Source organism: Vespula vulgaris, chromosome 3, assembly GCF_905475345.1.
Source record: "Vespula vulgaris chromosome 3, iyVesVulg1.1, whole genome shotgun sequence".
In the NCBI taxonomy this organism is placed as follows: Eukaryota; Metazoa; Arthropoda; class Insecta; order Hymenoptera; family Vespidae; genus Vespula; species Vespula vulgaris.
Window position 1 is genome coordinate 12,552,673 of NC_066588.1, and position 13,589 is coordinate 12,566,261.

General features: G+C 30.3%; 2 protein-coding genes across 4 annotated transcripts in view; one reads left to right on the plus strand and one right to left on the minus strand.

The window, feature by feature from the left end:
• Positions 1-944: 944 nt before the first annotated feature.
• On the plus strand, positions 945-3,528 carry LOC127062892 (cytochrome b5-like). Of its 3 annotated transcripts, none has more exons than XM_050991858.1 (2): positions 945-1,282; positions 2,075-3,528. In XM_050991858.1, the coding sequence occupies exon 2, from the start codon at positions 2,100-2,102 to the stop codon at positions 2,556-2,558; it is 459 nt and encodes a 152-aa protein (XP_050847815.1). In that variant the 5' UTR covers positions 945-1,282; positions 2,075-2,099; the 3' UTR covers positions 2,559-3,528. The 3 variants fall into 3 exon arrangements, with proteins under 3 accessions (XP_050847815.1, XP_050847813.1, XP_050847814.1); XM_050991856.1 differs by having other exon boundaries at positions 946-1,382; XM_050991857.1 differs by lacking the exon at positions 945-1,282 and adding an exon at positions 1,419-1,999.
• Positions 3,529-3,814: 286 nt separating this feature from the next.
• LOC127062890 (uncharacterized) overlaps positions 3,815-13,589 on the minus strand; it is a 75,612-nt gene continuing 65,837 nt past the window's right edge. The window contains exons 4-5 of the mRNA XM_050991855.1: positions 12,603-12,943; positions 3,815-10,756 (exon numbers count right to left, since the gene is read on the minus strand). Coding sequence (XP_050847812.1) covers positions 10,627-10,756; positions 12,603-12,943 — 471 coding nt within the window. The 3' untranslated portion in view covers positions 3,815-10,626. The remainder of the gene's footprint in view (positions 10,757-12,602; positions 12,944-13,589) is intronic.

Below are 13,589 nucleotides of genomic sequence, written 5' to 3' on the forward strand. Positions count from 1 at the left end.
CGAATATACTGTACGAGAGAATATAGTTGTAAACTTTTTTAATTTATTGAAAAGTCATATTTTTTAATTTTCTAAGTTTTTATACGACCTAATTTTTGTAAATATTTTGAAACAATATTTACCCGTATACTTTCCATTGATTTTACTGTCAGTCGATTAATCCTTGCGACTATTAAACAATCGTCGAATTTATTTGTTTCTTTTATATGAGATGTCAGCACTAGTTGATTGTTAGTCGCGAATGATATCGACCACCGGACAAAGCGAGCTCTGTATAACCGTAGATAATTTCGGATGAAATTGTCAATCGTGATAGAATCTTTCTTTTTAATTTATATTTTCACCTTTCTACCGATACATAATTTTCATTTTAATTCAATATTATTTATTTCATTATATTATTTGATTAGAAAATTTAACACTTTGCAGTCGGTATGTACGACAATGTCTATCGATTTTCGAATACAAAACTTTACGAACAGAAGATCGTTGCATTTTCTTCTGAAGCAAAACGTCAGAAATAATATGTTAAATAAAATAATACCTTTGACGAATCGTTAAATTAGTAATGCAATTAAGTGCATTAGAATATAGAAGATTGATTCGCGATAGGAATCGACGAGCGTTGTTTGGATCGAAACGAAACATACGATTAAGATAGATCTTAAAAGTGACCTATAAAAAAGAGAGATGATTAAGAAATCATAGATCCGTCACGAATGAATCTTGATATCATTGTTAAAAATTATTACCCGATAATGATCGTGATATATGATATAATCGATATTATTTCACGTGGCGTGTACTTTTATAAAGAGTCAACAATATATCTAAAAGGTATTATGATTTTATCAGATTCGCAAATGAAACGCTCGAGTTCTTGGAAGAAACGAAGATAAAAAGTGATGATTTCTCGCCGGCGAAAAATTGATGAATCTACAAGCAGTATTTGTTCGAAGTGCGATTACAACTGTACGTTTCGTTATGTTTACGAGAGATTCGTTAAGAAGAAAGTAATCATTTCTGAAAATGATCGTTTGATCGAATATTTTTGTTGAAAGTATTTCGGACTCTTATCCGAATATAGATTATTTTTTTTTTAATATACATCCGATGCGTGTTTTTGCGGAAAAGATAAATTAATTCGTCGCGAGGAAAGTTGATTTCTTTCTAGGTAAAGAAATAAAATAAGTAAGCCGTATGTACGGACTCGAAGTAGTAGCATTGGATTACCGTGCGTGACCAAGGGAACACCTCGTTTGCACGCATCAGGTTTCAACCGGTAATGAAATTATTTTCCTTTCCCCAAAGGAATTGACATTTTGACTTCTCCGATAGTCAGTACGTCGTACAATGTCCATCGAGAAAGAATCTTCCTCGACGTAAGTGCAATCACGATCTTTCTTCTAACATTCTTGACGTTCTTTCGTTACGCTTCAATTCGACATATGTTTGTAAATTATTACTGATTATCGTCGTTCGATCTAAAATTAATTTCACTAAGTTCATCGAGATCAAGGTCGATATCACGTTTTACAACTTTTTATAAATTTATCGCGGACGTATATATCATACGTAATCGGAGTCTGCGCACTGCGAATAAATCAAGTATCGAGTCCGTCAACAGAAATTAACGGTTCGCTCAAAACATATTTTTCCCTATTCTTTTTAGTAACAACGTTCGTACTTTTTATAATCGGCATGAGACGCTCGTATCGTATAAGTAATCCTAGTTTTATCTCGTCGTGCGTTCTCTTTTCGAATTAAATGACAAACCGATCTCGAAGTATCACGAAACTAGGTCAATTGTCTAAACTTTTTCATAACGAGATTTGTGAAATCATATATATATATATATATATATATTATTTTTGTTGTTCGTATACCTACATGAAAATGAATAATCGTTGAAGTAACTCTTCGTAAGACTATCGACGGAATTTCTTGAATTTTCAATCGACGTAACGCTACTCCGAAAAGAAAGCGAAGATAAGTCATCGTAGGTTGTCGACGGTTGTCAATTTTATCGACGTTTTACGTTTTGAGCTGAAAAGAAATTAAATATTTCTTTCAGGAGAGGACAGGAAAGCTTGACAGGGATGGATCTTCTAAGTCTGACATTTCGAGCTCTGGATATGACAGACTCGGAAACGAAACGAGATGATTTTCTGAGCGTTACCAGAGAGCAAACTTACGAAACAACTTCTAACGTTACGTCGAAGGAAAAAGCGAGGAAATCGAAACGAAACGAGGAAGGATCGAGATTCGGTGAACTTAGATGCATTAGTATGGATGAAGTAGCCTGGCACGATACGCCGAATAATTGTTGGGTTATAATTTACGATTACGTTTACGATTGTACCGAGCTATTGAAGACTCATCCGGGTGGACAAGACGTTCTTCTTGAATACGCTGGAAGGGATGCCACCCTTAGTTTCATTGGCGCTGGACATTCGAAATTCGCGCAAGATATTCTCAAAGAATATCTCATCGGTGAACTTCCACTTAAACAGAGAATCTTTCGTGTACCCGATGGCGTCAAAGTTGTTGGACTTTAAATTATTATGATTTAATTATTAATTTCGTCGATTTCGTTCGTTATGACGATTCTTTTTCGCTTGCTTTTTTTATTTTTATTTTATTTCTTTTTTTATACGAATGTTCCTACAAACACAAGTATCTTATTTATTTTCCAACTTCGTCTTAATTTTTTTTTGAGACTGCTAAAGGTCGCGTACTGAAAGAAAAAAGGGATCGAAAGAGATTTGGTCGAATATGTACGACACGGATTAATTAAGTCATGATAAAAGTTATGATCGTGACATCTTATGTTTTATTGTATCGTCTCGATAAATAGCGAGACAAATAACTGTTGTAGTTTCTCCATTGCATCTCCAAAGGATTACGAACTTTGAAAAAATTACCGATATTTTGTTTCTTTTTTTAATTTATTAAAGCTGTCCAAAAGAAACTATTTTCAGCGTTCACGGAAGATTCGCATTCGATGAACGATAATCTGATTTGATTACTGTCGAACGTATGCCTTTAATAACTTATGAATCTTATTATCTTATCGAATATTCTTCCTTTCAAACGTTCATGATATTTGTTGTTTATGATTAAACCGGGGAAATCACTTGATTCTGTTTTTTTTTTTTTTTTACTGCAGTTGAACTTTTTTTCGATAATGTATATATTGCTATAAAGTTCAAGACTTATCGCAAGTTTTTATGTTAGATAAGTTCGTTACGAAATGAAAATTCATTTCTTCTTGCGATTTCATTGATCATTCGCATTAATCATTCTTATTAAATGCAATTACGTACTTTTATGTAGTCATATTATGTACTTATTTTATGTACTTATTTTACGTACTAATTTATTTTTTCGCTAACGCTACAGCCTCAAATCAATCATATCGATTTTACGTTGTAAATTGTAACTAGAATATTTCTTACGTGTAACGCAAGATAATCACTGCCGCTTAAAAAAGATATTAATGAAATAAAAATATACACTTAACCCTTATCTCTGCACGTCTGTTTCTCAAGGCTAACATAGTCGGTCAAACAATCCTTGAAATTCTAATAGAACGACTTATCTTGTAATATCCAACGATTTCTTTTCAACTGCAATAACTATGTTGCAAGAGGTGTGTTTATGGTGTTTATGATTGGACACCACCTTTGTTGGTTAGCTATTGGTTTTTATTTCGTTACTACTTCCATCAGGAATATATTCTATAACAATCCGATTTAGGATAGTCGGATGAAAACACGAAGATTCGATGTATTAAAACGAAAAAACAAGACAGTCGATCTTCACATCGGTATATTATATTTCTTGGTCCTCTAAACATTCATAATATACAGAACATACAGTATGGATCGTAATAGCAATATAGTTCGATTTCTTGTTAGCACATTATGTTTTGTTCTTTTTTTTTTTTTTCTTTAACTCGGCAGATAACTATTTTTAATTTAGCTTTCGTTTACTTACGACGTTTAGTTCGTTTTGTTTATTTTTTATTGTTTTTCTCTTATAAGTGGAGTGGGTTTTTTTTTTACTTTAACATTTAAATGTGAAATCGCAGACATTAAATTTTCTATTAACGCACGATAACTGATTCTAAATATATGGTTTCCTTGTCCATTCGAAAAATCCTATAAGAAACGAAAGATATTATTTATCATACAAAAATATAAGTTTTTTGTGTAGATTTCTCTCCTCGTGCACTGATAGAAATTGAAACAAGTTTTATCAAACTTTCTTTCTTTTTTTTTGTTCAATCGTTTCAATTTTTTCTTTTTTGTAATAAAGTTAAGTCTCACTGATATTTAATGTACAATCGACGAAAAATGATTTTATTTAAAGTTTCGAAATGCGAATTATAGACTTAATAGAGATAATGAGATAACTTAAATAAAAATCGGATTATTTTGACGCTTAATTTATCGTTATACATACAAGAATATCTAAAGTCCATATCTCTATCCGTTTTTCGCTTTCTCCGAAAATATTTTACACTATGTTTCTACTTTTATCGATATCGTTAATCTACTAGTGATAATTGTTTCGTAAATACTTCATTTTCGTTCGAACGTGTCGTATTATTTTAAATTAATTCAAACGCAATTAAAATCTTTCGTTTTTCATGCTTTTTCAAAATATATAATTTGTACGAAGAGAAATTGTTACGAAGAAAAAGAAGATCTATGTAAATACTTTCGTCTCTATTTTTCTATCAAATTAATTTTTTCTTTACTTTGTTATAGCTCGATCGAGAGACGATATGCGTTTATCGTTGAGAACATTTATAATAAATTGACAATTGTGAAGCTTCAAACAAATACTTTCATTTCAAACGTCATTCTTTTCTCTTTCTCCCTTTCTCCTTTTTCAATGTTTAAATGTGTACACATGATGATCTTAGCTCAGAGATAGTAATTTTTCTTATTGACTCATTTAACTACTGCAAATTGCTTAATAAGTTGTATATAAATATTGGAATGATCTACAGAGAACGCGATTTTGATGCTCATTAATGCTATTATATCGAAAGTTATTAAATTCCAGTCGTTTAGCATGGATATTTTCCTCCGACATCGAAACTCAGAGATAATTGAAATTGTTATTTTTACGAACGTATTATTGCCGGCGATTTTATAAACGTTAAGTACATCTTCATTAAAAAATAAATAAAATGTAAAATACAAATATAATAATCGCTTAGTAATCACACAAATTAACGATCAGTCGTTGTCGTAAATTTGATAAATATACGCAATTAAAGTTGAATATGAAACAGATTACCTTTTTGAGTAAATCAAGATAGGGGAAAGAACGCTCAAAGGAAATAGCTCACTTTTCTTTATGTAACATTCTTTGAATGGTAACTTGCTATTGATGTTATTAGTTCGTATTTTAATGTGAAGTTATGTTTATAAAGGATATAAGAAAGCTGTATTAGGAAGTAATCGTAAATCAATGAAAGAAAAGCTTTCCGAATAATCACAAACGTCAGTAAAATTAATTAAAAATATTTCACGCGTTTATCTACTTAATATATACAAAATACATCATTCGTGATGATTTTACCTTGAAGTATTTTGCGAGAAATTAATTTATTTGTCGTAAAATTGACGCATAAAACGTATATACACGTATACCTATATTACTATATTTATACGTTTTATTTTCCAATAGATGTGGACGTCGTGAATAATGCGATTATAATAATTATATTCACAGTAATCGAGAGAATGATTCATTTACACGATGTTCATCATCCAACATTAGCGATTATTGTTAATTATTATTTATTGATTAATGATTTGTTATTTTCTTTTTTGTTTTTGATCGTAAAGCATGCATTTTTTCTATTATATTTATTATAATTGTTTCTTTCAATGTAATATATTTTTGAATAAGTATTACTCGAATAATACGGCTATACGTCGATATACAGTAATTTTTTTTTTCGGTAACCGAAACATCAACTTTCATAGTTAAAAGTCAAAGCTTCTAAAACTTAAAGAGGAGACTTAAAAACTTTTAGAACTTTTGCGCTCTTGGCAGTTCTGGTTTTTTTTTTTTTCATAAATAAATAAAAAGAAAGTCTCAACACGAGCAAATATCTCCGATCTTAATGTTTTCCTAAAATAAATGAAAATAATAATAAATAAATGTTTTAAATAAAAGTTGCTAAAGATAAACGTAATACGTGTTGCAGTTATTTCATAGAAAATACTGTTATTAAGATAGGGAAATCATAATAATTTTTTTTAATAAAAATCAACGTTTTAAGCTTAACGAAAGTTGTATAGAATATCGACATTTCAACGAGTTATGGTGCATTGAAGTTTAGCAAACAATGCAATCGCGATAATGTAAACATCTGATATCCGATGAATTCATCAATTAATTTATATATGCATTCATTTATTCATTTATGTTCATACATTTTCTCAGGTGTATTTTAAGAATTGGAACGTCATAAAGAGCATTATATCGCGATTACACAGTTTGTTAAAGCACCTTTTCAAGGCACCGTAATTCAATGAAATATCGATGAAAGGTTACACTGAAGATACTCGTTCGATTCTTATCAATATTCTTTATAACTTTTGTTTTATCGATTTCTATTTAAAACAAATTATCATGTCTTTCGTATTTTGATAATAGCAACCCTCTGTGACATATAATACCATTTAGCAATTTATATTTAAAACATTATTAAATATTTGCACATTTCGTTTAAAACGAAACTGTATTTGATCCTGCATAAATAAATAAATAAATAAATAAATATATATATGTATCTATGTATGTATATGTATACTCATGTACTGAATATTGAAATTCTCTTGGATTTATTATTATTGTTATTATTATTATTATTATTCTGTATTATTATTATCATCGTCATTACAAACATCGTCTCACGCTTTTTATGATGTTACGGGTTGCGACCAACTCAGATATTATTTTATAATTGCTATAGTTCCTCTAACTATGGAAATGAGCAAAACGGTAAAATCAAACCAATGTATTTTGATACGAGTATTCATAGTAAAGTATTGAGGAGAATCGCGAGGAGGGCAATGTTCAGTAGCGATGCAAGTAAAAACAAAAATGCTTGTTTCTGTTAGCGGGGACAAACGCGCTCGAGGGCATTCAGCTAGCCACGAGAATTTTCGTTAATAAGCATTTTTCAACACTGACACAGTTTTCAATAAAATTGCTCCGTTTAAATATAATTTTTCCATGCATCAACTCCAAAATTTAATATAAACTTAAAATAAATTAATAAATTTTCCAAACAATTTTTCATATTATTTTTAATATTTAATATAATTGTAATATTTTTTGCGAGCTTTAAGAAAGATACTTTGAGTCATATTAAAGAAGAATAATGCGCTATAATATCTCGTTTCTCGTTGCTCTTCTCTCGACTATAAACATTCATCGTATTGCACTGCTAACTTTATAATTTTCCTATCTACTCTCCATTCTCTTCATCGCTTTACTATAATCTCGTATTATTGCTGTTCTCTTCAGTATAATGACTTTTTGGATGTTAGTTGAATGTTTCTCTGCGACTCTAATGTTTTAAGATCGTTTGTGTGTATTTAATGATCTATTTCTTAGATGTTGTTCTTGTGTGGCATTTATGTCGTTTGCAAAGTCTATCAAATAGGTTCTCTCTCTTTTTTTTTTTTATTATTAATTAATGTGATGTCCGGCCTATTATTTATTATTATACTGTTGTAGCTTTATGAATTGTCCTGTTTCGGTATAGTTTGTATTTTTCGTTTTCAAGTATATGTTCAAGTTTGCATTTATAATATGATAGTTTGTGTACGTTTTTATAAATTGATATTTTAGAGCTAGTTCTTGATTATTATTATTATTATTATTATTATTATTATTTTAATATTATTATTGTTAATATTATTATTACTATTATTATTATTATTATTATTATTATTATTATTATTATTATTATTATTATTATTATTATTATTATTACTGCTGCTGCTATAATTCTTTTTCTTATTCTTATTCTTATTATCATTGTAATTAAAATTATAATATTCGTGTATTTGTATTTATCCGGTAATAAGTTTGGCTCTTTTAAAAATAATTCACGCACATCGTCTCATGAAATAGAGCTGTTTTACTTAGTGTGCGTTTAGACATGACATGACTAATCGTAATAATCGAATCTCGAAACGGTATTATCTATAGATATACTTTTCGATAATATACTTGAAGCATTGTATATACTTTTAATGATTTATACATATTTATTAATTTTCGTGAATGTATTCGAAGGTGTCATCAATATCGTAGAAGCAAAAGGAAGAAAGTCAAATTTAATAAACGTCATGCGTGTGACGAATCGAAAAATCAGATTAGAAAAGTAATTAATTTAAGTTAGTTTTTCTTATATACGATATGATAAAAAAGTAATATCTAATTATTATACTTATTAAAATTAATGGTATTTAAAAACGTTAAAGAATTATGAGCATTGTACGAATCTATAATATTTTACAATTTTTCATTATTAACCAATTAAAACGTAAAATTTATAAATATTTACACATGTATTAGATTAAATTAGGTAGGCTCTAAATATATCGAAGAATAACAAAAATTTGATATCGATCGTGAAATCGCAGGGTGAGATTAGATTAGATTTTTAATTTTAATTCTTACCAATTATGTTTTAATTGATTCGTCATCTAAATACCAGATTCTACGAAAGTAAGATCATTATTTTTACTATTTTTTTTTCACCATCGTTCTTTGAGAAATGATCGACCGTAGGAATATGTAGTACGTGATCATTATAATAATTTACATTTCTTTAATAATTTTTAAACTTCCAAGACGTCAACATTCCTTTTTTTTATACCTTTAATGGTATCTAATCGATTAATTAATTCAAGATACATAGCAACAATCTTTTATCTTCCATACTTCTTTCCTCGAATTGTTTTCACGAATCCTATGGGTGAAACGCACTATTTCTACGTATAACACAACGTCAACATCGATTTTTATATCGCTACTTTTTGTTTTTTATATGCCAATTCGATAAAGCTACACATTCATGATAGTTTAACTTCATAGAACGTTTATTATTTCTTATGCTCTTACGTCTAGGTGATATACATTGCACATACATATACATGTTCTTACTGAATCTTTTTTTTGTAATTTTTTTTTTATGAATCGATTAGAGATTATTCTCATCAGTGATGAAAAGATTACAGATTTTTGTTCCGGAATCGATTCGAAAGCTTTTCCGGTCTATTAAATCAATATTAGCAAAAACTCAAGTATCTCTTCTTTCTTTTCCGTAAATATTAGTTGTCACTGACTTTTCACTGTCACGAATAAACGAATTATGCGGAAAAATAAAAAAGCGAGAAGCTTGTTAAAACGCCAGTGAAACACCGTCGCCTATCATCTTTAATCTTAAAGTTCCTATTTTATAGTGAATACAGAATATTGCCATCTCAGAGATAAGTATTAATTTTCATTTTCTTCTTTTTTTAATTTGAAGTATTGAAAATAAACACGAACGAATATTTTTTTTGAGAATTGACCAAAATAAGACAAATATTGACAGTTGTTGTTGCGACATTTTGTTTTCTACGAGTGGGATTTTTATACAAATAAAAAAGAAAAAAAAAAACACGTCAGAGGGAAGCAACGTAAACGAATAAGTTCAGTAAAGAAAAGAAATAGCGTTACGCGATAAAAATCCTCCAGTATACGATAAAAAATGTACGATAAAAAATTTTTACGATAAAACGTTCGCACGTAACCAGGTAACAACATTGATTTTTCAAGTTATTACTTTTATCATTCCTATTATTTAGAGTACACTCGTCACAGAAGTTTAGAGTACATAAAATATAACATTTATCGATTTAAACAAATTAGGCCACGTTCTTACATACGTACAACAAAAAAAGATGTGGCATAGAGCGAATACTGAGAGCTTCCTAGATCGTTTTCTGTGTTTTACGATTTTCCATATTTTATGATTATCTATTGCATCGCGTTTATAAAACCGTTCGTTTTTGTTGGCGATTTACATCAGAATTTAAACCTGATGTTACGAATGTAATAGATGAAGCTAATAAAAAATAACGTACACTTATTTAAAAATTAATCTACACATATACATATGAGCATGCACATACACAATAAATACTTCTTTATAACTCGTATTCAAATACTTAATAATATATAGTATGTATAGACATTTTTATATAGGATCATCTATGTGTTATTGTTACCTAGTTAGAAAATCGAAAAATCAAATACGTTATGTCCAGCAATAATCCAGAAAATAAGCGACTTTCCGTTTAATGCCATTCAGCCGTTTTTTCTTGCTTTTCCTTTCTCCATTATATTTTAGAAAGTAATTGATCGATCGATAGATCAACGGTAGACATTGATTAGTATAACTCAATGATATATGCGATAAGAACAATTACGAATTTTCTTTTTACTTATGCTTTTGAATCTTCCTTATCTCAGATAATAGAAGTTATGATCGAGACTTTTGGTCTTGTAACAGCGTCCCTTTTTGAAAGTCTTCTCTTACATCAAGCTACAAAAAGCTACGCCATGCTCGAACATCGATGTTAGTGCCGTTGTTTCCATGCAAAAAGCACCATCATCGTACGGCTTTGCGAGTCTTTGCTGTTGCGCTCGACTCTCGCTCTGCGACCTGAAATTATTTATTGATTTTTATTAGGCGAGTACTACATCAATTGACCTACTGAAATATATTTTTAGTCGCTGTATCGATGCTATGAAGTATGATATCTCTATACAGATGTGGTTCTTTCGATTCTGATATATAGATATGCATGCAGGCATGCACGTACTCAGACAGATACGTTTACTTATTCATAGATATTTGCTACAATAGCGTCAAACGACAATCGAGATTCGAACGTAGACGAAACAAGAGGGCAAAAATATAGAAAATCCATCCAAACTATTTTATTTGTACATTGGGATTATTTTGGAAATGGAAACGTAGAAGTATTTTTGCGGTTCGAGAAATTATTAAATTATATGATGGGCGTAATTGCATCGCACGTTGAATAGCGAACCTATATATCCATTCTTTTTCAATATATATTCATCTATATGTTTAGGTATAGCTATTTACGTTCTACGTATCAGATATAAAATATCTGTAGATATACAAAATACTTTTTCTGTGAAAGAGAAAATATACAAATAACGTACACAAATGTATATTACCATACATTCCGTTCTTTATTCGCTTTTTCGAAAAATATGCTACTTATTTTTATTTGCGATATATTCGATATAAGCTTTTCAAGAAAAAATTTTTCGATATTGCCTAGTAATATTTTCTTTTTTTTTTTTAAATAAAAACGATAGCAAAAATACAAATTAAATTTTTCGTGTCCTCCAAATTTTATATTTCATACTCTGTTTATTAAGTTCTGTGAGCCGTCTAATCGTCGTATCTTCTTTTGAAATATCCTATACATTTTTGAAAGTGTGAAATATATAAAGATTTTTCAAGATATGGAAACAATATCTCGTTATTATTACTTTAAACTATAAAGCGTTCTCGCTCTCACGCGAAGTCATTGCAATCGTCGAACTCATCTGATTTCTGAGGAACTCCTTTGAATGAATTTAATTGATATAAGGTATATAGTGCATTTTGAATCGTAGTTTCAAACCGTCGTTGTTCGCCGTTTATTTACAGCATGAGAATAATAAGCATTGGCATCGAACTGGTACACACGGCTGCCTATTTTGTCGGTGAGGAATATTCGATAAAGCCCTACGGCTAAAATTGACAAAGGTACCACGAGTTTCGAACTATTACGTTCGTGTTTATTAAACTTTTGCTAAATGTTCACTTCGAAAATATATAGGCAGTAGGCAAATTGATATCGAGAGAAATATTGTTTTCAATTTTTAGACCTTTTAATACGTTCTTAAGTAAAATTATAAATACGTGCATTATGTATATACGTCGAAAAAAAGCACCGATTTTGAAGAATATTAATAAATCGAAAAATGCACATTGACATTGATATGCACAATAAACATTTGAATCGATTGTCAAATAAATTTCGCATAAATTTATGTCAAATTTTTCAAAACAAAAAGCATAATAGAATTTACTCTCACGTTCTTATCGTCAGACGTTGCTCTAATTACAATTCGTGAAATATTGGATTTGACGAACCAAAAATCTCAAACTAGAGTCTTTGCGAGGAACAAAGAAAAAGATGAAAGACAAAGACGCAAAAGAATACATTTCTTTTCTCTCAAGAGCAGTGTTCTCAAGAAAAAAGAAAAAGCTTTTCTAGCTTTGAAGCGTGATAGCAACGTGACGTCTACTCATAATCTAAATTATTTCGTTGAATGTAGAAACCAATTCGCAAAATAAGAGAGATAGATAGACAGACAGATAGATAGATAGATAGATAGAGAAAGAGAGAGAGAGAGAGAGCAAGTTGAATTCACGGTAGGTTTAATCAGAGCTTATATCTCTATATCTATCTAGGAATTCTCACCTGGGAGGCATCGGTCGTGTTCGTTGTTGAGCTCTGATCTGCTGTTCCCTGCAGACTTGCTGATTCGTGAGGCAACCACCAACGTCCCGATGGACAGTACCAGAGTGTTGCTGCTGTTGTTGATGTTGCTGAGCTTGATAAAGATGCTCGTTGTTCTGGGAGATCGTCAGCTGTGCGAGATACTCTTCAAGCTCGCGACGTGTTCGGATAACCGAAGAGGATGGAGTTGTCGATGACGAATTCGTCGTTGAATCTGACCAAGGCGGTGGAGGTGTGTGCGAGCGCGATATCATCTCGTATTTGTGATATAAGTATTCTTCGTACGTAGGTGGCAAACCGGACTACGAATTAATATTAATTGTATCAATTAATTGTAAATGTAATAAATGAAATTTACAAGAACATTATTTGATCGCGTTCGTTCGTATTTTGTGTTATCTCGTTTTTGGGTAATTTTATAAAAGTCGATTAAAAGTAATTTTAATTAATTTCTTAATTAATTTCTTGGGACTTGATTGTTATCAAGCTCTTTTTTCGAACTTCAAAGATTCGTATAACAATTTCCATGGAAAGTTACACGAGTTATCTTTGATCTCCTATGCAAATGTATTTTAGAGGGAATATATCATTCTTCTAAGCGTTTATATATTTACTTTTTAACTGACGTATTAAACAAAGATTGTTCTGTGACATCGAACAAGTCATTTTTGTCTTAAGAAACAGTAGGGTATCGTTCCGTGAGAATTTAACAAATTTTGCGAGTTTAACTTCGTGGCGCGAACGCAAAGGCGAACGGTGCAATTAAGTTGATTCTGTCATAAGTAATTTCGTAGTATTGCGCTTGATTTAACGAAAGAGAGAGCTTTATTCTCGTCCTATGAGAAGATCGAAATCTCGAGGAAAATTCTTGTGGTTTGGTTCGGTTAATTGAGAATAGCGAAATATTCTTTCGATGTTAATGAATGATATTAATTATTCCACTTACTG